This window comes from Amphiura filiformis, chromosome 2 (assembly GCF_039555335.1).
Source record: "Amphiura filiformis chromosome 2, Afil_fr2py, whole genome shotgun sequence".
NCBI lineage: Eukaryota > Metazoa > Echinodermata > Ophiuroidea > Amphilepidida > Amphiuridae > Amphiura > Amphiura filiformis.
This window is the reverse complement of record NC_092629.1, coordinates 46,128,186-46,152,830: the sequence shown is the minus strand read 5'-3', so window position 1 is coordinate 46,152,830 and position 24,645 is coordinate 46,128,186. Positions and strand designations below refer to the sequence as shown.

Sequence of the window (24,645 nt, the reverse complement as noted above, 5' to 3'; positions counted from 1 at the left end):
TGATAATATTATTGATCCCAGTATTTGAAGAGTTTAGATGCAAAAGGTGATATAAACCATATTCAAACTTTTTATGTTTGGGCTGCTAACATCTGTCCCATAATGCTAGCTACAATACAATGCATATTTTTGAAAGTATGATGAAAAAAACAGCACATATTTTGTTGTTATGTTCTTTATATTTGACTAGTTAGGCCAAGTAAAATAAATAACATGTATATCGACCAACTTTCTCAAAATTTGGTGAGGTAACCCCTTATTATTTGTTAATTTGTAACAAATTTATTATTCATTTCTGTGTAAAATTGCAATTGCAAAGGCTGTGTCAACACATAAAAACAGGGAGGCCCCTAATATTTTTGTTATTTCCCCAAAGCCCTACCCCTAGCTTGAAGAAAGTGTATGCAATGTGTTTATAAATGACATCCAAGAACTTCTTAACATGTCTTTTCATCAAAATAATTTTAGAAACAAAGTACATGTCAGCCATGGTAGATCATTTCTACCATCTACAGCCCAATTATGGAATTCTCTTCCTGCCCAAATTCCAGCCATTAGATCAAGGGCCAGCTTCAGCAGGGAGGTTAATCGCTTTCCGGGTGCTTCCTGGGGATGATATACATGTTATCTATTTTACTTGCTCTTACATTTCCTTATATCTCAAATCCCCCTTTTTTAGATTCTCAAGCGCTCGGGGAAAAAAATCCTTTAATAATTTTAGTCAGCAAACACTATTTCCGTCCTGTTACGCCCCTGTTCAATATCTCATGCCAAGCAATTCTGAACAGTTGACAACCCTGCTTAACTCTCTGCATGCAGGTGTCTACTGCAGACGATGAGTTTCAATTTTCTCTTTTTCAAAAAATTAAAAAATGTCAGAAATGCACATTGTTATGACCATATTTGGAATCAGCATGTAAAATGCATTACAATGAGTACAAACAAGCCTAGTATTGGTTCAGTGGTTCTTGAGATTGCTCTTGCTATTTAGATGTCTATTCAAATATATCTTGGATGTGGTCAGCTAAAGACATCCCCAAGTAGTTTCGTTTTGTCCCGCCCTTGTTTTTGACCTGACAGATAGGTAAAGGGTCATGACCTTGTATCAGCTGGTAGCAGAAGATAGCAGTGACATCCTCAAGTAGTTCTGATATGTCCTGTTCTTTTCTTTGATCTGATGGGTCATGGGTCATGACCTTGGATCACCTGGTAGCAGAATCGTGCAGGGTCATCTTCAAGTAGTTCTGTTTTGGCCTGTTCTCGTCTTTGACCTGGCAATAAAAATCAACAGGAAAGGGTCAAGGGTCATGACATGGTGCAAATCATAGAAGGTAAACATTTTAATATGAAAATACACATGTCTGCATGGTGTTTGAATATACAATCAAGGAAATTAAAGACCCATTCAGTGATCCCAGCGAAAGTGTAAAAAAATTAAAATTGTTTATAAATTGCTTAAAAGTGACGGATAAGTCATTCAAATTGCCATTTGGAATTTTTGAAATGAAAAATTTGGCAAAACACAAAGCAAACAGCAGTATTAACAAAGTTGAAGCCCCATTCAAATACATGTAGCTAATTCAGATACTGTCAGTATCTAAATTACAGATTCATGTAAATTCCTTATTTTTGTCTTAAATACACAGCTTTCGGCTGAACCACTAGCAGGCTATGTTTACATATTTATGACAATGACAAAGGTACCAAAATCTGAATTTTGATGATTTTTGCAATCGTCCGGATGAGCAAATCACTGAATGGGCCTTTAATGTTAGCACACTTTAACATAGGAACATCAATTGCATCTCCCTTCCACACAATACAATGATGATCAATGTCTTGTTGGCAGCAGACCAGCAAGACCCCTCATAATTGATTGATGGGGGTTGGCTAATGTGGCATAAAAGGGGGAGTGTCTGCCTAAAATACATGGTAGACCTGTGTAAATCGGATGCAGGGTTGTGATATGGTCATATTAAACAGAACACGCAAGTGTGCCAACTATTTTTTTCCTTGATTCTAGCTTAAAGCACAACATGAAAAAAATTTCTATCATAACCAATGTTAATGGAAGTGTATCTCACTACCACATTTGGTACAAAGCAGTTACTCTATAAGAGATAGAAGTATAAGATTTTGTGATTAACAAAACACTCTTAAAAATTCTTTATTATAAGCCTATAACTAAATGAAAACTTAGGTAATCGCCCCCTTAATGACCGCCCTCTCCATACACTTATTTGTGACACGATCTGGTCCATGGGGGCCAAAGGAGGCATTTTTGAAAATTGAGTTACTGTAATTATTACATTTTACAAACAATAGGCTATCATTTACTGAAAACACCAAAGGTCTAGCATACTTGGTTCTAAATTATGAAGCTTTTTGATGTCTATTTTCTTATGTATTTTATTGTTTTTTTACTCCATATTTTTACCTTTATCTCAGTTTCAAATTTGCCGCCTTTGGCCCCCATGGACCAGATCGTGTCACATATGTAAACCGTAAATGTAAACACCCTTTATACAAAAAAAAAGCTTACAAATGAAAAATGAGTGTTTTGGTTCTCAAAGAATTTGCACATGTTTTACACATGTAGCGGTATCATAGACATAAATAATACATAGATCACTAAAGGGCCAATCGTGTGGACGAACTAGCTGGAGGAACGGATATGCAAATTAGGACATGATGTTTATGTCCGTAATATCATTTTTTGTCAAAATTATTTGTGCCGAAAATTGTCCAACATTTGCACTTCCCTTTCCATTACTATTATATGTGTACATCCATATCAAAAGGATGCATTTGTCGGCTGCTACATGTGTCTCATTTAACATAATAGCTAGGAGCAAATACCAGACTCATTGCAAGTGGAGGTCATTCAAATGATCCAAAAGTCACATGGTTAAGGATTGTTCTCTGTATTCCTAAACCATGTGACATGGGGATGATTTGAAGTGACCTCCACTTGAGATTAGTCTCGTATGTATTCCAAACTATTATGTGAAATGAGACACATGTAGCTATAGCAGCCGACAAGTGCATCCTTTTGATGTGGATGTACACATATTGTGAAAGATGAAATAGCTGTGGTGTTATTCCAATAGGAAAATATTTAAACCAATGACACTATGCTGACATTGGCAAAAAAAAAGCTGTATTTTTACTCATAAGGGTGACAGTTGTTGTTGCAATTTCATCACTTTAATTTTCACAAACGACTTGACCTTTTGAGGTCATTTAGTAGACTTTTTCACCAGTCATTTTGTGTTCGTAACAACAGTTCACCCTTTTAAAAGTAAATTTTGACGTACGTTGTGCAAAAATTATTGCCACAAGCCGTCATTGTTTTTTATGGTGCTTCACGGTTTCTTCTGTTCATGTGGTTCGGCGGTGTCTTAAAACCAGAGGGATCATGACACTCTGCACTACAGGTAAATTAAGTAATTCAACATACTGTTGTGTCAATGTAGCATACTAAGGTGTAGGAGAACCGTGCAAGTGTGACTGTGATACACTCACCTTTGAGTAGCTCCTGATGGAGGTTGTTTAGTGACTTGTAAACTGCTTCGAAATTGTGCTTCTAAACGACTATAGATACCACCTGTATACTGAACACAAAAGATTTAAAATGGAGAATGTGAAAGTCATTTTAATTGTGCATAGCATTCTTATACCTCGAATACATTGGGCAAAAGTCAAATACTCACTCCAGTTGTGGAAGATATACATGTAGGTAAAGACATAATACAGGGGGAGTATGGGTTTCAAAATGATTAACCCTGACCAATTACATTTGAAAAATATACTCCCCCCTGTGGAAGATAGTTCCAAAATCTTCCAAGGGGTAGTGTGGATTTCAACCGGAATAGCCCATTTATTCGACTTTATTACCATAATCAAAAAAACATACACCCTACGGGTATTTAAAAATTTTTCATATTTTAAGTGCACTTAGCCCAGGTTTTGCATTATTTAGAGGCCTTTAAGGAAAGTAATAATGGTTGCAAGTAAAGCAGCAATTTCACATGGTAACAACCCATGGCCATATGTGACATGATCAAGGGGAATGAGTCACATGTCGACCCTGGTCGAAAATGAGTTTTGCATATGTTTCTAAAGAGGACATCTAGAGCTTTCAGAAACTGAAAACCTCATGTTGATATGACTTTTCGTTGCGAAGTTATGTCAATTTATCAATTGCTGAAAACAATATAAAACAAAAGAATTTTGACACTTTCTTTGCCAATATCTTAAAATCAATATTAGCGACATCCGACTCATTTCCCTTGATCTTGTCACATATGTGCCCGTCCACATCGAAACGCTCGTAAAGTCGGCCCCTGGTCAATGTTGTTTTCTTCCGTGTTTAGAAAATATATATATCATAAGCTTACAATGATATATTATTTGACTTCAAACAATATCCAGAAGCGGAGTTATGGCTTGTTAAACTTTGCTCCTTCAGTAAAAGGGTACATTATTTTGGGCCTACGTTATTTCTCTTTTTCCACATCGCTGGTATTACATATCAAATTGTCATAATTGGCGGTCACTTCAAATCATCCCCAAGTCAACGAGGTTCAGGAATGTCCTCTCATTGTTGATTGTTAGTTAGCCCACCACTTGAACAGGATTTGGCCAAAGCAAACAAAGACTACAGCTATTTACTATATACATAAGTATAAGCATATCCTCTTCAACAATGGGATTAAAGATTGCCATTTGACTGACATTAAAATGAGAAACATGTAGGACAAACATTACATAAATATTAATACAACCTTTATGCACATTTTGCACTGTAACTCGAAATACAATTTGCCGACTTTACGAGCGGTTTGAGATGGATGGTCACATATACCATAATGGCCATGAGAGCAATGGATAACATGACCACAATGAAAGGGAATTTGTTTATTTTGAGCACTGCATTACTAAAATGAAGGGACTTATTGTGTGTTAGGCAGAGGGAACTGGCATCAATCCCTTTTGAAAAGTGGCGGGGGACAGTTGACCTGAATTGCCATTAGGCAGAGTGAAGTGTCTTTGCAAAAAACTGTAACATACCTCTTTCGATTTACTCTTATCTCTTTTGTCCACTGGTCCAGCCCTTTGCTTGACTAAATAACTAACAAGCAACTGATTCCGCTGTCTGTCTGAAATGAGTAAACAAGGACAAAGCTTACAATGGAATAGCTATGCTTTAAATTTTAAATTGATGAGAGCAATGATGATGTTGTTAAAACAGTCATGAACGCAATTGCAAAGATGAGAGATTTTGGAGATTTTACTGTTAAACTGGTCCACATTTTGTGACACTTTCTACTACTTCACACTCAAAGAACAGCAATCAAATGTTAAAGCCATATGATAACATTTCCATAAGAAATAGAATTGTATTTTTTTGTATAAAATGTTAGTTTTCACTGTCAGATATGTCCTCTTTTAATTTGGGCCCAAACAGACGAGGCAATACAAAGAAAATCGCTATTTAAGACCAGTGCACATGTTGCCAATGCGAGTCACTCATTCGAACGCGAGTCGTGTCTGCTCTTTTGATATGTCACGACTGCCCGCACGCCATGTACGTACTGTGTTATGCACATCGTGTACACATTTGACTACTATTTCCATCGTAATAATAATAAAATCTCGGATTTTGACAAAACTACAGCACCTCAAGTCTTGATTTTTGCAGGGTATGTTAGTTTACTAAAAGTACATAACAATCGTGTAAAAAAAACAGAATTTTGAAAAATATTGAGGGCATCCTCCTCAGCAAATGTTATAGTATGGCTTTAAGTAACAGGAAAGGAATGATGTTGAAGTCAGCATTGAGTCTGTCTTGTTCAGGGATAAAACAAGCACTGACATAATTTCCTGAAACTGCTTTAACATTTCCTGAAAATGTGTATTTCCCTATACTTTGTACAGGAAGATTGAAGCAAAATTTCCTGAAATCAGGAAATTTCCTGAAGATTTACATCCCTGGTCTTGTTGACTTTGGTAACAAACTTTCATATTAGGTGGCCCCTGACCTTACATATTATTAACACTTTGTAACTTTGACAGTATATGAACTTTATATTTTGGGAAGGAATATTTTTGGGACTCTTCAAAATCAATTTGACCAATTATTATCACTTGTTATTTTGAAAGTAGTGTTCAATCATTCATAATCCGTGTATCACACCATAAGTGTGTTCAAATCATGGCAATTATTGACATCTATCAATGACTTCTGTGTGTGATGTAGCGATGGTTTATGCGATACAATGACTTCGATGTGTGCGCCTCCTATGCACCGGAACAGTTCACACCCGCCCAACTACCGTATTTGCACACAGCGTGATTTCACGATGCTGAAATTGGTCGTTAGGGGTTAAGTCTATTTTAACCTGTTTGATGTTTTGAAGGGCGAAATGTAAGTTGTGATTAAATTTGTTTATTTCAAATAATTTTAGAGAATAAAATCTTGCTCATTTGTAAAGCGAGGTGTTAAAAGTGACGGTTATGAATTTGGTTCATAACTTTGCATCCCTTATATGTCAGGTATTGTGAAAAATCTCAACATTTTGCTTTTGTTCCAAAGGCAAAATGTTTAGATTTTTCACGATAGGCCTACCCTCCAAACAACTGATGCCTAAGACTAATCCCACTAACCTTCTTCTCTCTGAGCATCTTGGTTCCACCGTAAAGAACGCTGAGTGTCCCATTTCTTCCTCACATAGCTGAAATGAAATGATTATCGTAACATCTTGAATAATTGGATTCTACTGATTGTAACTGATGATGGTACGCCACATAAACAGATGCCAACACGAAACTTGATTTTATTGGTTGGGGCCTTGAAATACGGGGAAAACGTACTAGTTGGTAGGTCTGAATGATGGGTGATCCAATACCACACAGTATACACAAAAGAATAGAAATTTTAAAAAGAAAATTCATGAAAATCACTTCAAAATTGGGGTGTGAAATTATTATAATTTGGGTGAATGAGATTGATTCAGTAATGTTTGCCAAACTATTTAGAAAAATATTTATCAACGGTATAAAAAATCTGTCAAAGGAAACTCTTGAAATAAACACACAAACTCTGCATTGAAACTGGAAAAGCTAACTATTCTTGTATTCGAAAAGTGTGGTGATCACTTGTGCATACTACAAGGTCGTTTTCCCATATTTCCTTTCTACAAGGTAAATGGCGCAATATGGCAACCTTTAGCAGTGTTAACCTCAAATTGATTTATTCATATTGATAAATTCTGTGTACAAGCATTACCTCATTCCTGAACCTGCATCTACCGGCACCGGATGTGTTATTCTCTCCCTGAGCCCTACTCCCCTACTAGAAGCTTTCCTGGCTACAATCCTCTGCCGGTGTTTGCTAACTCTTGCTGGCTCATCATCGCCTACTTCATCATCAGTTGTGGTTTCCATGTCTTCATCAGGGGTCATGGGGTCATCAGGAAGTGGTTCCTGTATCATCATATAAAACAAGATTTATAATCATACTGTGTAAATGCTCATTCATCTGGGTATGTTGAAATTCAGATCTGATTTAAATCTGGTCGACCAGACATAAAACTATTTTTGATGGACAAACCGATGTTGCGAGTAAAACCTTCCCTTTTCGCGACTTGTTCTTTATTTACAGACCTGCCGACCTACCAAAGTCAGAAAGAGGGCCATTGAGGCCAAAACCTTGTACATACATGTACACAAACCAGGTACCAACAAATTCAAAGACTTGAGGTGTGCAATACTTTCAGAATTCAGGGAATGTTTTGCAGGTCTAAATTTATCACAAAAGACTAAAGAGATGCTATAGCAAAATTTTAAAGTGAAATTTGTATCATTTTCTGCTGTTCTTACATTTAAATTTGCCATTACTGAAACTTTCAGAAAGCAGGACTGTCCCTCTTTTTCACTTTGGAAAACCCCAAATGAGAGGCAGTCCCTCAAAATGAGGGACAGATGACAGGTCTGTATTTATAGGTCTATATAAGAACATTCAAAATCACACATTTAAAAACATGGGTAGTATTTCAAAATCGCCTAACAAACAATTTCATAATTATGTGAAAATTACTACGTTTATGTTACCAAACTAGTAAAAAATCTATAGGTATCAACTTTGCAGCTCACTGGTGGTGGAGTGTTAAGATTGAAAGCACTGAAATAAAAACATACTTATGCAATGCAACTATGCAAACTAAGCAATTTGCAACAAAATCAACTCAGCAAAGCAACAAGATAAACATCTCAAATAATGTTCAGATGCAAAATCCGATATACCACATTATTTCTTAATAATGAGATATAGGTTAAATATAAAGAAAATAACAAACACAATATTTTACTTTTGACAATATTCTACTTTTGATAATAGTTTCAAATATTTGTTTCAAAAGTTGTTAGGGTGTCAATGCAAAGCTACCATTATTGGGCAAACGATAAGTGACATGATCAAGGGGAATGAGTCGGAGGTCGCTAATGTTGTTTTTGAGATATTGGCAAAAACAGTGGTCAAATTCTTTTGTTTTATATTGTTTTCAACCATTGATGAATTGCTCATAATATAACTCGGTAACCAGATATCCGATTTTGATGGGGTTTGCATCAAATGTAGCACTTGTAAACTGCCAAAAAATGATGTAAAAAACTTCTAATACAAAATTGCCGACATGTGACTCATTCCCCTTGACCATGTCACATATTGGCCTTGACTCTAAAAGTTTGAAAATGCTTTTTATCGGTTTTTGCATCTGACCTTTTCTGTAAGTTGCACTACATACAAGATACATCTTGGCTTATACACTAATCATCTTGGACTAACAGTCCATTTGGTTTCTTCGAGACAGTGACGTCAGAACTTAGTCGCAGTTACTCCGTACATGTACAAGCACTGCCTTTGATCGCGCATATAAACACACCAGTCCTCTCAGTCAGCACAAACGATTTAATACTGCGCCCCCTGGAACCAGGGGTAGCGTTAACCCCCGATCGGGGGTGAATGACCCTCTAAACACTTGTCTTTGTCATTGTCTTGAGGAACCCAAATTGACTATAGTCTTGATTTTTACATTGAAAGTTTGACAATACCTTCAGCCAAAATTTTGCTGCATACTAGGAAGGAAACATTCAAGTGAAAAATATGTATAGATTAATAATTTTTTTTCTGTTAGGAATGCTAATATGTGACCAGCTCCAACAAAACCCGGAACAAGTCGCCAGCCATATTTTCGAGTAATATAGGCCTTTAAAGATGACACTCCCATAAAAAATGAAATTTTGAAATTCTTAATTTCATGGTATTTGACCTTGAAACCAAGTGGACTTTCAAATCCTTGAAAGTACTTATCAAAAAAGAGGTTTATTTGATCAATAATTGACAATTGAACTATGATAATCCCTATTCAATCCTGTGTAAAGCAGAAAACTAATTAGCCCATTACTTGAATAACAATTGACCAAATATATCTAGGTAACATTTACAAAATTATCCATATCTTGAAAAGTATTTATGCTATTTACATAATTTTGGTATCATTTTAAAGCTTATTGTCCTGTGCTTACATTTGTATTCAAATCATGAAATGTCAAAAAATGTGACTTGTTCCTGGTTTTGTCAGAACGGGTCACATAATTATACTATGATACTGCCTTGAGTGGTGATGACACTATCAAAATCAAAATACCGTATTGCTTGTATTAAACGTCGCGTGAGGCATTACATTTTTAAACGGGGGCGTTTATTACAAGTGAATTTTCAGTGAAAAAGCTTCAAAATAGACGGCAAATTTCAGAAGAAATTGCTCACTTCCCAGTTCAAATTCAATATGGCGGCGCACACGGAACATGAGTATTTTCATGGTAAATATAACAAAATTACATCCGTAATAGTGCATCGTCAAACAAGAATCTGATGAAATCGGTGAAATTCTACCATAATTAGGCAATGAGCTGGATGGATAATAACCTTTTTTCATGCAATTTAGCGATCGTCACTGACCTGACTGATGTAAGTTTAAAGCTTACACACGATATGGCATGGCAATTTTTGCATTTTTGTCCACTTTTCACTGAAAAATTGGAGGGAGCAAAGACCATTACATTTGCTTACACAGTATATGATTGTGTTAAATGTATGATAAGGTGTATTTGGCACTCCCCTTGGAAAATGATCTCGGCTCAAAACAAACACCTCCGATTTCCCGCTTTGGCCTCAAAACCGATGGTGGAAAGTTATTATTGTTTAAATGTGTGTCCATAGATGAATCACGATCGTTAACTTTTTCACCTCATAGGGCCTGCACTTTGGCTCGTTTTTTGCAGGTTTACATGGTCCAATAATCACAAGATGACTGACATGTGGTAACAAAGGCAGCAGTCACTGCAATTTGATTATGTCCCATATGATTGGCCATTCAAGACACCCCTGTGAATATACTATAGCGGCCTTTTCAAAATATAATACCTGTTTGCTTGACTGTATTGACAATACCCGGGAACAATACACACAGTATATGCATTGGACAAACTTTTTACAATAAGCATGATAAGTGATGATGTGACCTCCAGATTTATACATCGTTCGTCTCGCACACTGACAACATTTGATTGAATGGACTGTAGGCTACTGCGCCGTGATTACGTTGAAGGACACCGGTTCAAATCCTTTGTTTGGAGCCAATCGATAAAAGCATGCAGGGCTTCTATACCCATGTACAGTTTATCCCTACATAACCTATGTCTTGAATACGCTGGCAAAGTTATGTAATAATCGGATTAATACTATATAGCAGTAGGTAAAAACAAGTTTTGAATAATCCGCGCTATAAAGTCCCATTCAGTGATCCCAGCGAAAGTGAAAAAAAAATCAAATTGTTACGCTTATAAATTTTTTTGATGAAAACAAATGGCAAAAAAACAAAACAGGAAAACGACAGTATTGACGGGTTGAAGCCCCATTCAAATACATGTAGCTAATTTATATACTGTCAGTACCGGTATATAAATTACAGACTCAATAAATGCATTATTTTTTGTCTTAGATACACGGTTTTCGGCTGAACCACTGCACTAGCAAGCTATGTTAGCACATCTATGACAATGACGAAAGGTACAAAATCAGCCATAGGCCTTTAGATAGCAGAAGACACAAAAGTGGTGTTTTATGACCTTTGACATTCTTTTGTGGCGTGTGACATGGTCTTTCAATTCACGCCGAGTGTCCTTGACAGGTTTGACTATGCTTCAGTGGTCATGAAAGAATTCAAAAGATAACCTCTGCCCCAATAATCCTAAGCTTTGACTATGCTTCAGTGGTCATGAAAGAATTCAAAAGATAACCTCTGCCCCAATAATCCTAAGCAATTGTCTGAAACTGCTCCTCGGATCATAAGAACTCAGTCCTCAAATGATAGTCATAATAATGTCCAAAATATAAAAATTACTGACTATCATTGAAGACTGAGTTCCGCAGTCTAGTATCCAAAATCTGAATTTTGATGATTTTTACGATCGTCGGGATGAAAAAAAAATCAAAAAATCACTGAATGGGCCTTTAGTTCGCTCTCCTTACCCTGGCAATATAAATCAAAGAAAAATAAAGAAAGAAAACAAGAAAAGAAAATGAACCAAATTAAGGGATCTGGAATGAGCGTTTTGAGCGTTTCGATAGTATTTTGTGTGGGACATGAGAGCACATCAGACATATCGAATTGCATTCTGAATACGAAGAATGTCTTTCTGATATCAAATAAATTTCATTGTTTGAAATTCACGATATAATACAAATTTTATGACAAATTATTAAAATTTGATATTTTTCACATTTTTGATAAATAACAGTCCTCAAGTAAATATCATAAATCTAATGTTATATTCTTAAACAGTCCCTGGCATGATACCATACATGTATAGGCCTATGTATAGTAAATTTGTCTGCTTTATCTGTTTTGTGCTGTTTAAGCAAATAGTTAAACATATTTTCCATAAAATGTAAGCTTTTACTGTCTGCTAGATATGTCCCCTTTTAATTTTGAGCAGAACAAGTGAGGTAAAGCAAAGAAAATTGAAATTTACTACTACTAGCGCCAATGAATGTTATACGATTGTAAAACGGTACGATCCTCTGGGTGTGTGTGTGGTGGTGTGTGCGTATGTGTGTCCTGCACGCGTATTTTTTTCTGCAACTATAACGGGACGCAATACGATGCCGGTATGTTATAAGAATCAAACTTACAAGAAAGATGGCTCTTGTCAAATCCTACATTTCTGTCAGAGAAAATATGCATATTTGCATTAAATTTTTAATTAATTGACATAATTGATTAATCAATAAATATTTTATTTAATGATTTACCATAATTCCAAATATGTCAAACAATATGTCAAATTAAAGCTAATGAAATGCTTTATAAATTGGTCAGAGCGCATTTTGCAGAATGCATTTAGTACTTTAGTTACATGATTCCAAACATTCTATTCCAATTTTTTGCTATACACGCATAGGAGCTGTACTTTTAAAATCCGCGCCTAATCAATAATAATAGTCTTTCACTCCATTGTCAAAGTACTGTGCTCCCTGTAGCTGTAGCATTATGGAGTGACCAGGTCCTAGAGAACACCACATTTCGCCATAATGCATTCTAGAAACACTTGCTGTTAGAATAAGAAAAATTTTAATGCTAATTTATTGCATATTCTAGGGAAGCGTGGTTACCCTTTTAAAATAACCGAGTGAGATGGTTTTCAAGAAAATATTTTTCCTTTTAAAACTGAAGCATCCTCTGTATAAAAGAAAATATGAATATTAACTGCACATCATATATAACTATTCGTGATACCCAATTGTGGCATATTTGATGTCGTTTAAGAGGCAGAGAATTTTATTTCAATTTTATATACGCCAAAATATTTTTCTAATTGAGCGAGAATGGCGATAGAAAAAACGTTGAAAATTCCATGTATAAATGACATTAGACCCAACAAATGATTACTGTTTCGCTTTTATGGTAATCTAATCTTTTATTTCCTGAAATAAAATTATGGGTCTAATGTGGGTTAATTGTATAAGTGATGAAAACATCGACGTGTATAAAAGAAGCTACAAGAAAATGGTAGGCCACGCCACGCCACATTGATAATCTATGCTTTTAGTATACGGCGAGTTCAGAGCGCACGTGTGAATCAAAATCGATACTATTGTCCCGACTATTGTGCGTGTATAGCCTCATTTATAACACGTAGTTATCAACAATTGAGCGCTATTAATACACATTAATGTTTTTAACAAATAAAATTCCAAAATATGGAACGCTTTTCTGTCTTTGCTTGTCACTTGGTATGTTGAAGTAATGAAGTTGCGATTATATTTTTAAATTTTCATCATGACACCATCAAGCCTGATAGCCGAGCGGTCTAAGGCGCTGGTGTTATGTCAATATCGTATAGGGGTACATTATAGCGCAGCGTGGGTTCGAACCCCGCCGGCGCCTCTGACAAAATAAATTTCATTTATTTTTTTAAATTTCATATTATGTTAGGGAAATGTGGCTGGGAGAATGTATGGCGAAGAGTGGTGTCAGGAGGGTGAAAGTGCATATAGGAACAATGCCAAAAACTACGTCACGCCGGTCACGCTATTGTTCGACTTAAACTACATCATTCGCCATTTTGTAAATATTAACGCATGATCGTTGCTTTGAAGTTTCCACGGATAGTCTGTGGATAGCGCAAGAGCATGCTTTGACCATGCGCAAAAAAATGAATATCATGAAGATGTTTAAGATTGATTCTTAGATGTTTCAAAAATTACCGTCATATTGCATAGATTCATCAAAGAATGGTTTGAAGTACTAACCTTATTTAGTAATTTTAAAAAATCGGGAGAATTTTACAAAATCAATGTTTTTACCTGTCGGTATTACAACTCGTGAAACACATTAGTGATGTGCCTGGGTGACCTAATCTACTAACCTTTAACGCTTTCCTCTATGAACTCTAACCCTCCTGCAATATGGCGCCTATTGTCTAGAGTTAAACTACATCATTCGGTGTGTTACGTAATAGCTACGATGCCTATCCCTTTATATCCCTGGTGGTGTGGTCCTAGAGCGTGATGGTTTTGTAGCAGATGACAGTGCTCATTCAAGCCTGTCAAGGTCAGTTAGTAGCCACTTGCTGAATGGATGGCCATGATCAGCTATCAAAGAGATGCCTTGTGCAGCTGCCAATCACAGTAGAGGTTTGATAACATTTTGTTAAAAACCCAAATGTGATATAAGGACAAAGCTGTGCATGTTGGTATTTAATTGTTTGGATTCTTACGTTGAAATTCCCTTGTATTAGTATTTTTATGTGTAGTGTATAGTGGTCATAAATTATATAGCTTTTAAATTTTGGGCATTTTTGCTCTGTTGCACTGTACCATTATGGAATTTGAGCAAATCAATTACCGACACAAGTATACAGTGTATTATTTTATTTTTATTTCAGATCTCAGGAGCACAGCTCACTTGGTAAGGCATCAGAATTTGGTACACTAGCGCTTGAACTTTAAATCGGAAGGTGGTGAGTTCGAGCCTCATCACGGTCACATTAATTTTATAAACCAAATATTGTTCGAACTTTTCATATTTGTTTTTCTTTTATTGTTTCTTTTCTTTGTCTTTTTTTTCTTGTTTTCTTTATTTTTCTTTGATCCATATTGCCAGTGTAAGGAGAGGAGGAAACTAACGGCACATTCAGTGATTTTTTTTCATCCGGACGATCGTAAAAATCATCAAAATTCAGATTTTGTATAAGACTGCGGAACTCAGTCTTCAATGATATAGTCAGTAATAATCTTTTGGTCATTATATGACTATCATCATCTGACGACTGAGTTCTTATGATACATCATCCGAAGAGCAGTTTCAGACAATTGCTTGGGATTGTTGGGGCAGAGGTTATCTTTTGAATTCTTTCATGACCACCGAAGCAGAGTTAAACCTGTCAAGGACACTCGGCGTGAATTGAACTGACCATGTCACTCGCCACAAAAGAATGTCAAAGGTCATAAAACATCAACTTGGTGTCTTCTGCTAGTGGTTCAGCCCTAAGCCGTGTAGGCCTATTTAAGACAAAAATAATGCATTTACGTGAATCTGTAATTTATATAGGCCTACTGACAGTATATATAAATTAGCTACATGTATTTGAATGGGGCTTCAACTTCGTCAATACTGCCGCTTTTCTTGGGTTTTGTGCCAATTTTTTCATTAAAATTGTTTATAAAAGTAACAATTTGATTTTTTTTTCACTTTCGCTGGGATCACTGATGAATGGGGCTTTGCAACGCGATATATTCAAAACTTGTATTCACCTACTGTTATAGCATTAATCCGATTATTACACAACCTCGCCAGCGTATTCAAGACATCCAATGCAAATAATCACCTAGATTATGACGATCATACCGTAAATATGGCGGAGTACTCAAATTCATTCAACAAAAGCATGATTACAAGCTATTGCAATCTACCGCGACAGCTCGTCTCACACACATAACAAATGCACAAATACGATCAAGTATAGGTTTAAACTCTACCAATACGATCAAATAGGTTGACGACAACGTTTGATTGAATGCACTGCATTGTGCCATGATTACGGTGAAGGACACCGGTTCAATTCCTTTGTATGGAGCCAATCAATAATACCCAATTATTGCCCGGGATGATTGCACACTGTAAAAGAGCTATTGTTATAATCAGTCCCAGAACAACGCCAAATATGGATTAAAAGACCTTTGACCTTAGATGTACAACAGCATGTTATGATCTAATGGGAAACTGTGCACATCAACAAACACCATTTCTATCAAAAAGGCAACGCCTGATATAATTTGAAACCACATAAATTACTAGAGTTGGTTCTTCTCTTGGATTTGGACCAAGCTTTAGATATCGAATGTTGCGCTTTTGAAATAAAACAAACCAGAAATTTATCACCCATTGTAAAGATATGATACATGTACCGAATACATGTACATACATTGGCTGACCTTGTGGATTTCCTGGCCCATCCATGCTAACCACATAAGGAGATTATACGATTAACCTAGTGCAGCTATTGTCATAGCAGGGTATTATTATGTAATACTCCTGATCCATATTTGGCGTTCTCTTGGACTGATAATGTTTGATGAAATCGTGTTTAACTACCGTATTTGCTTAAGAACGGCACAATACAGATAAAGCAGACAGATTGACTACATGTGGTACATGTATATACATATTAATATAGGGAATGTGTGTGAGTCGAGTATTACCTAATTATAATAGGGGCGTATCCAAAAATGAATTCACGCCCCTTTCAAATGTCGAGCCAAAGTGCAGGCCCTATGTTAACCTTTAACAATTGACCTTAAATTTACCATGTACCTGCTTTTCCAATGGAAGGTTATCATCTGGGAAAATGTGCTGTAATTGACCTTTGACCCCAATACCTTCAGATATTACGCCACAGAGAGCCTCCTCACCACTGAAGAGATTAATGTCTTTAAACCTGAAATTATAAATGTATAATTTTAACACAATTATTTCATCTGCAATTTTAAGTCATGTGAAATGACGAAAATTCCATCTTTAACAGCAAATGAACCATTCCTAGAGTTTTTTAGTCTCATAGACTGCAGTAATTTGCTCTATTTGAATCTGAGACCATAATGAATGAATGTTTTTAATGCTCTGCATGCTAGCCATAGGCTTCAACCAGAGGAACTTCAACATAAAAGTCTAACTTGTGAGATATTTTCTCAGAATATCAAATGCTATCTCAAGAATCACTGACCGAATACTGGGCTTGTTTGTACTCATTATACTGTAAAAGTAGACATTTTCGCGAGGTTCTTATTTTCGCGAGTGGACATAAAATCGCGAAAATAAAAACTGGCGAAAATAACCTTTTGCATTAGGTTTCTATTGTATCAATATCAAAACCGCTAAATTTAATTCTGGGGCTATTTACAAAATCGTCAAAATCGCGAAAATATCTTGTCGCAAAAATATTGACTTTTACAGTAATGCATTTTTCATGCTGATTCCAAATATGGTCATGAAAATTTACAATTCTGAAATATTTGAATTTTTACAAAAATATTGAAACTTGTCGTCTGCAATCGACACCCCCCTGGAGAGAGTTAAACATAGAGTATCTGAAGGTTAAATAGTTGAGGTTTGAAATCAATTATAGTTAGCTGAAGACAGCATGCTTTGAGTTAGGATTTAAATCGTAAATTACATCTTATTCACCTGAACATATATGACTGTTTTTGCAGTTTGATAGCATTAGCATTATGTGCTTACTATCAAGCACTTTTAAAACATGCAAACATGAAGTGCCCCATCCACAAAAGTGTAAAGGTTTTTGAGCAAATCATTGATACACATAATTAGATACAAATAAGTAAACCTGCAAATTTGTGTCTCATCCCCATTAGTTCAGTTGGTAAAGAACTAGACTTTGGTACAATGTCATGTTTTCAAAAGCGATCCATAGTAAGCACACATGCTATCTATCAAGTTTTAACGGTATGCATGATTTTACTTAGTCATTAATATAATTTTACAAAATTTCTGATATTGTGCTATCTATCAAAAGCACATAAATTTCCCAACATTTTCAGCAACCTCACCTGTCTGGTTCTGGTGACCTTGGAGGTATACAGATAAATTCACGTCTCTGCAGCAGAATGTCAAGTATTCTAGAATCATTACTATTCTGTTGTGTAGGTGATGCTTGAGTGTCACCATCTTGTTGCATTACAGAGACTGTTGCTATGTGGTCTTTCACTTGGCAACCCTGAAAACAAGACATGAAGATGTATGTTGAGGGGGTAGTTCAAGAAGGCCCAACCAGCCAGGCGGCATAGGAAGCGCAACATGTGACGTCATGAGGCTGGCGAAGATACAGGGCTGACAGCCCCATTCAAAATACACGGTTAGCAATTACAAATGGAAAATTAACATACTTGCAGTGGGGTAGTTTGTCGAACCCCGACGGTTTTAGATTAAGATAATTTTGCTTTGACACCACATAACAAATTTAGAATTGTTTGTGAAGATTTCATGATTATGTGTTAATCCAATGGCGACCTCAAAATTGGCGATATCGCTTCCATCACCGCCTGCAACCAGCAATAGCTGCCCTATAGACATTTGACTACACCAGGCACAAAAAGAAACTTGTCAGTTATATTCATCCTTGCTGTTCAATAACTTGATAATTTTGGATTATTCTGAAATATACATTTTGTTAATTGGACTTTGCTTTCTCATTTGACACCCTGGTCGTGAAAAACGAACAAGAATTGACCAAGATATGCGCCTCCAAAGCCTCAAACACCAAAATCAAAAGTTGCATTTTCAACGATTTTCAATGGGAACGCATTGTTGTATTGCACACAAGCACCACGGGCCAATCAATAAAGCACACAGTGTAACAGGCACAATTGAATCTTTAAAATTGCAACTTTTCATTTTGGGGTTTGAGAGTTTGGAGGTGCATATCTTGGTCAATTCTTGCTCAATGTTCACGAACAGGGTGTCAAATGAGAAAGAAAAGTCCAATTAACAAAATGTATATTTCAGAATAATCCAAAATTATCAAGTTATTGAACAGCAAGGATGAATATAACTGACGAGTTTCTTTTTTGTGCCTGGTGTATTTCTACATACAACTTTGTACAGATGGGACCTTCAAGCACTAAATCTTAGATATAATATGTTTCATCCTAACAGATTATAAAAGGCTCACAAGTTCTAAGCTCCCCCCCAATCTTTTTAAAATAGAAAAGTTTTTGACAAAATTAAAATTTATTATCATTGGCAGCATATTTTGTTTTACACACCATGGGTGGCATTTCATAAAGAATTAAATTAAGTTGAAACTTATGAAACGCTGCCCTGGTCCAATTTACAATGTCAAACATCATTATAATATTAGGCTACCAATTACTTTTATAATTTTGCTAACACCTTTAACTTAGAAACGCTTTTCTCAAATTTTAGATTTGTTTCTTCATTTTAAAAATGGGTCAAAAAGGATCAAAATTTGACTTTTTTCTGATTTCGAGCAAACTTGGTTATATTTTAAGGTATCAAAACAGTTTAAGGTCATATTTCAAAATTTGACAAATTGTTTCTATAAATTTGTGTCTTTAGAACATATATTCAACTGTCATCATGTTGGAAGTTTAGAGTAAGTTGTTATGGTGGACGAAAAAATAGCCATGGAAAATTAAATTTGGCACTTTTCTCAAAAACTGCTCATATTTGCAGAAATCTGCCATGCTACTTGGATTCCTTGCATCATTTCCTTTCACTTTGAGTGATCCTGCGTGCCACCTTAACACTATAAACCTGAAAAATGTGTACAATGTCCAAATGCTATTCAGTACTTACCACATTCCGTTAAAGGGATCAAATCTAAGTGTTGACTGTTCACAGCATCCGTACATGCCTATAGCATTAGACATGTGAGTTTTTTGTACTTACCACATTCTGTTCCAAGGGATCAAATCTGAGTGTTGATTGTTCACAGCATCCATACATGCCTATAGCATTAGACATGTGGGTTTCTAAAGATGAGTTGAATTTGGCTGGCTCAGGGTGATAGCAACAGTGACCTAACTCACTACATGCAAACACCTGCATATTCAAAGACAACAATAACAGATTAAACACCTCACTATATATCATCACAGTGTAACAAAACTGTCTTTAAAGGAAAGCATGCATATTGACAAATCAAATAATATGCATACGTGCATATGCTCTGAAGGATTAGGTAAGTGCACACGATTCGAAACTACCACTGCGAGATCCAACATGGCGTTACTCTCAACTTGAGACGAAACCACAGAATTAGAGAAGGAGAACCCGGACTCCTCATACAGCCATGTACAATAGCGCCATCAGCTACGACTATGGGTAGAAAATTGGGGGTATTCAGGTCCTTGCTGATGTGAAGACGAACAAAAAGAATTCTGCATGTCATCTGAAGCGTCTTGGTTTCGCATGCAGGTGGCATCAAGTGTGTCTCTATCATCCATGTCACAATTGCTTGACAACGATTGCCTCAGACACATTCCAAGGGAAACCAAATACCCCCAATTTTAGCTCCATGCCTGTATCAAGATGGCGGTCAAGTCCTGGTTCTCCTCCTCTAATTCCGTAGACTAAACAGACTACAGAATCTTCGTCTACATTACAGTGTATCTATGTATATGTATCTAACCTGTTTACACCTTGAGCAAGTCAGACAGTTAACAACACCCCATAGTCTCCAGTAAACTTCTCTCCAACTTTTCAGCTCATTACGTATCCTTAATACAAACTCATTGATGTCCCAGTTGGTGTCTCTGTAAATATAATGAGATGACAAGGTTTATTAGTTGACAGATACCCTGACAGATACCCCGACAGATACCCCGACAGATACCCAGGGTTGCCTAATCCACCACTTGATAGCCAAATTCGGTGACTTTTGATGATTTTCACCACAACAGATAGCACATTCTGTTGAGGACACATCAGAGATACTATAATAATGAGATAAGACACTCTCTACAAACTGCCTATACCATGCTATACCGCAGTTGAAGACAGCCAATTCGCAAGCGTCATCGCCGGCCAAGTCTTACTACGAACGTGTAATGAGAAGATACCATTGAGTCTTACATAGAGGACTGGGGAAGAGACGGTCCGAATTGACCTACCTTGACCTATAATTAATAAGAGAATCACATTTTTGTACCGCTCACAAAACAAAGAGTATAAGTCCGCCCACCGCTGTCAATCATTCTAATGAACAAATAAACAAGCTCTGGCAATGACGAAATCCTAATTATAAATGAGAAAATCACATTGTACATGTACTGTCTGCTGTACTAGATGTCTTCCAACAAGTGCCGGAGTGTCGCGGTCCTGGACACATGCTTTAACAAGTAGATTAGTAAATTATGTGGTGCTTAAAATCTATCCCTGCCGGTTCTCATGCTCTCATGGTACATAAAAAACAAGAAAACAAATTAAAACAATTAACACATTTGCAAAATGACCTCAAGTGTTTTAAAAAAAAATTTAAATACAGACACCTACCTTTGATGATGATATGATATATTTCCCCTCCCATCAATACTCATCCTGAACATAAGACAACAAGAAACAAAATTAGTACATTATGATCTTATGGCCATCCTGAATTTATTTTTCTCTACTAATGCAAATCGGGGATTTAAAAATGGTATCAATCATTACAGACCGGGATGCCAAACATCCAGAAAATAGGGAGGATTAAAAAAAAAAAAAAAATAGGGAGGTTTTCATAATTACATGCAACTTCAATGGCACAAAATTTGCCAGAAATAGGGAGGTTGCCAAATTTGGGTGTCAAAATGGACAACAATGTTTACAAACATAGGGAGTCTCCCTCTAAAATAGGGAGGGTTGGCATCTCTGTATAATAGGCATTTCTCAGTACAGCCCTGAAACAGGGTCTCTATAAAAAAAAGAGGGAAAAAACTGAAATGCTCAAAAAATGCTGAAAACAGAGTAAAATTGGGGTAAAATGGCTCAAATTAGGCTGAAAATAAAAGAAAACACATACTTTTTAGAAATAAAAAAAATCAGCTGAAAAGAGGAAAAGTTTCAGGTCTGTCAGTATTTATTTGTGTATTGATGCTTTACTTTCATAACCCTTCCTTTGGTCTGGAATTTTAGCCAGGTGATCGATAAACTATCTTTCAACTTGCATAAAAATGGAACATTTTGGAAATATCTTCTACAGAGGGAGTATGAATTTCATATGGAATAAGCTCATTAACCAACTCTATGTTGACACTCACCCTCCCTCTGTGGAAAATTCAGGTTGAATCTTTATCAGAGTGTGTATGAAATCCAAATGGGGCTGATTATGTGTTCATTCCATTTGAAATTCATACTCCCCCTGTGGATGATATTTCCAAAAACTTCCATGGGGGTAGTGTGGATTTGAAATGTGATAGCCAATTGAGATTCATTCTCCTTGATCACATCACATAATGTTCCACTCACCTTGATGGAAGACAGCTGAGTTTACTCTGAAGATTCTTGGTTAGGTAGCGCTTACAAAAACTGCATCTAAAATATAGAAAGATAGGATGTCAATCGGGAGTTTTTATATCACAGTTCCAATGAGCTATTCCATTTAAAATGCACAAAATGTCCCAATGAATGATGTGCAAGCCTCTTCTCTTATTTGTATGGTTATATTAGGTTGGTTCCAGATTTGAGTCATGTTTATCAGGGACAGTCTGTGTAGCTCAGTAGTTAGAGCACTTGCCCCGTAAGCGAGAGGTCTGGAGTTCTATTCTCTGCACAGGCAGGTATATCCAGAGTTTTTTCTTTGGTTTATCTGCCTATTCATGTTATCTTCCCATTGTAATTTCACGTTTAATTGTGCTAGTGTGCAATGCAGGATTCTTCTTTCCTAGTTAGAAATTAGGTACGCTTCTATTTATTCAGTTGATCACAATTGGGCTGTCAAACGCTTTTAAGATCTTCAATGGAAGCTACAGTAAGTCATATGCAATACAAATAATTTGACCCAAGCCAGTGTATATACCTGTGTAGTGTTGATGCGGCACCGTTAGATTCAAACAATTTCTCTATCTTCTTGCAGAATAATTTGCTGTTAAAGAGAATTAAATGAATTAGTTTAAAATCATGAAAGGTTCAAGTAGATTTCATGTACTGTACATTAAATCTTTGCATAATCTTGTCACTACAAATGTGACCATCCACGACTAACCCAGTGTAAAGTCGCAATTTTGTGTTTTAATAAACAGTTGAAATCTCTTTCAAAGTCAAACAAGGAAATTGGTCATAATTGCACAAATCGCTCAAAAAGCCAAATTTTGAGCTCAAGATTTCTTTTCTTTTTATTGGTTTTTTTAGCTTTATTGGTAAATATCTCTGAATAAGCACTGGCGACTTTACACTGGGTTTGTGGTGGATGGTAACATAACGCTACACAGTTTGAAGAAAAACAATCCAATAAAATATATTGTATCATTTGACAACTTGCCTTTTAAACTTGTCTCTTTTGTCTTTCACTGCATCTGCTTCTATGTCGGTAAATAAATCTGCAATCCTGCATTGAGTAAGAACATAATGAAATAACAGTAAGGCTGATGTAAGGCCAATAAAAAAGAAAAGAAAAATAGGGTCATATTTTTTTCACAATTTGAATCTTCATATTTTGATATATTAAAGAACAGGCCTGGCAAAGCTTATAAAATCGTTGTATTTTATGATGAACTTGCATTTTTTAATATTTTATGTGGCAAAATAATTGTTTTTTTTAATTACCAACTGACCAACCCTGACTATATAGGGCAATACATACACACTTTTAACAGTAAAATGTGAGTGCGTAGAGGTCCACGGTTACGCTGTTAACTACATAGGGGCTGGTCTATGTTCGTCAATGAAAATGTTGGGGTGTGGGGTTGTGTGTGCATCCGCTGTTACACAGAGATTTCTCATGTGTTTGTCCTTGTTTGCAGTTATTACATCTAAAACACACCCAACCTGCCAATGATTACTGACAATTCCCACTCACAAACACAAGTTCTATTCCCTTGTTCAACTCACCTTACACATAGCCTATCATTGATGCAGTTCATATTGCACGGAGTCGCTACAATGGCCGACATGTTTTTATGACAATAATGTATACATTCTGTAACCTGTATAAATTTATAAATCAGAAAGATAAACACATAAAGATCAATCTCACCCAATGGCAAGTTTTCAAACTTTTTGAGAAACGGCCACACACATGCCAGGGACGGACTTTGGTTTAAGTGAAATGGCAAATCTACTGGCCATGCAATAAGTTTACTGGCCCAGCTTTTTCTATGTTCTACTGCAAAAAGTGCAAAATAAAGAAGCATGTTGCAATGCGACTTAGAAGTTAGAGACTACTATTACCAAATTTAACATGTGTTACTTGTGTGTTAACATGTATTCTGTGCCACTTGGTCGAGCAAACCTTATCATTTTAAACATTTTAATTGTTTTGTACTGAGTGTACTCAATGTAGAGAGTGTAGTCACTAACACAATTTCAGTGAGTAGTCCTTCCTTCATCTAGTTCCAAAAGTTCAAAGGGGTTCAAGTATGTTGTATTTGCGGTATCGCTACCATCATCAGATAGGGCACGAAAGAGCTTGGAAGTAGTACGTATAGGCCTACTATTGACTGTAAAAAGCGGCAGTATATTTCAATTTTGTGTGCAACTCAAGGATAAAAATAAATAGATGAAAAATCATTAAATAAAAATATAAATTACACACAGGTGGAGCAGAAACTGTGTCCAATTATGTCCATCACTGATTATAGACCTATCTTGTCTGATCTTGAGTTATCAGGCTCAAAAATCTAGTGGTCCCTCCGGGTCAACATTGTTGGAAGTTTACTGGCCCGAGGCTAAAAATCAACTGATGCGGGGCCACCGGGCCACAGCTTAAATTAGGGATAACCATCAAAATTTCATGTTGCCCCTATTGCTACAAAAGATTGTTTTCTGGATAGAACTCATC

General features: G+C 36.2%; 1 protein-coding gene across 2 annotated transcripts in view; it reads right to left on the bottom strand.

Moving 5' to 3' along the window:
• Positions 1-291: 291 nt before the first annotated feature.
• The window catches only part of LOC140146287 (SANT and BTB domain regulator of class switch recombination-like), a 60,241-nt gene continuing 35,887 nt past the window's right edge, over positions 292-24,645 (bottom strand). For both annotated transcript variants that reach the window (XM_072168078.1, XM_072168079.1), the window contains exons 9-22: positions 23,697-23,791; positions 23,128-23,193; positions 22,666-22,731; positions 22,116-22,181; positions 21,162-21,206; positions 20,299-20,422; positions 19,557-19,709; positions 17,696-17,862; positions 16,443-16,566; positions 7,292-7,488; positions 6,670-6,737; positions 5,074-5,162; positions 3,526-3,614; positions 292-1,271 (exon numbers count right to left, since the gene is read on the bottom strand). In XM_072168078.1, the coding sequence (XP_072024179.1) occupies positions 1,235-1,271; positions 3,526-3,614; positions 5,074-5,162; positions 6,670-6,737; positions 7,292-7,488; positions 16,443-16,566; positions 17,696-17,862; positions 19,557-19,709; positions 20,299-20,422; positions 21,162-21,206; positions 22,116-22,181; positions 22,666-22,731; positions 23,128-23,193; positions 23,697-23,791 (1,386 nt within the window). In that variant the 3' untranslated portion in view covers positions 292-1,234. The remainder of the gene's footprint in view (positions 1,272-3,525; positions 3,615-5,073; positions 5,163-6,669; positions 6,738-7,291; positions 7,489-16,442; positions 16,567-17,695; positions 17,863-19,556; positions 19,710-20,298; positions 20,423-21,161; positions 21,207-22,115; positions 22,182-22,665; positions 22,732-23,127; positions 23,194-23,696; positions 23,792-24,645) is intronic.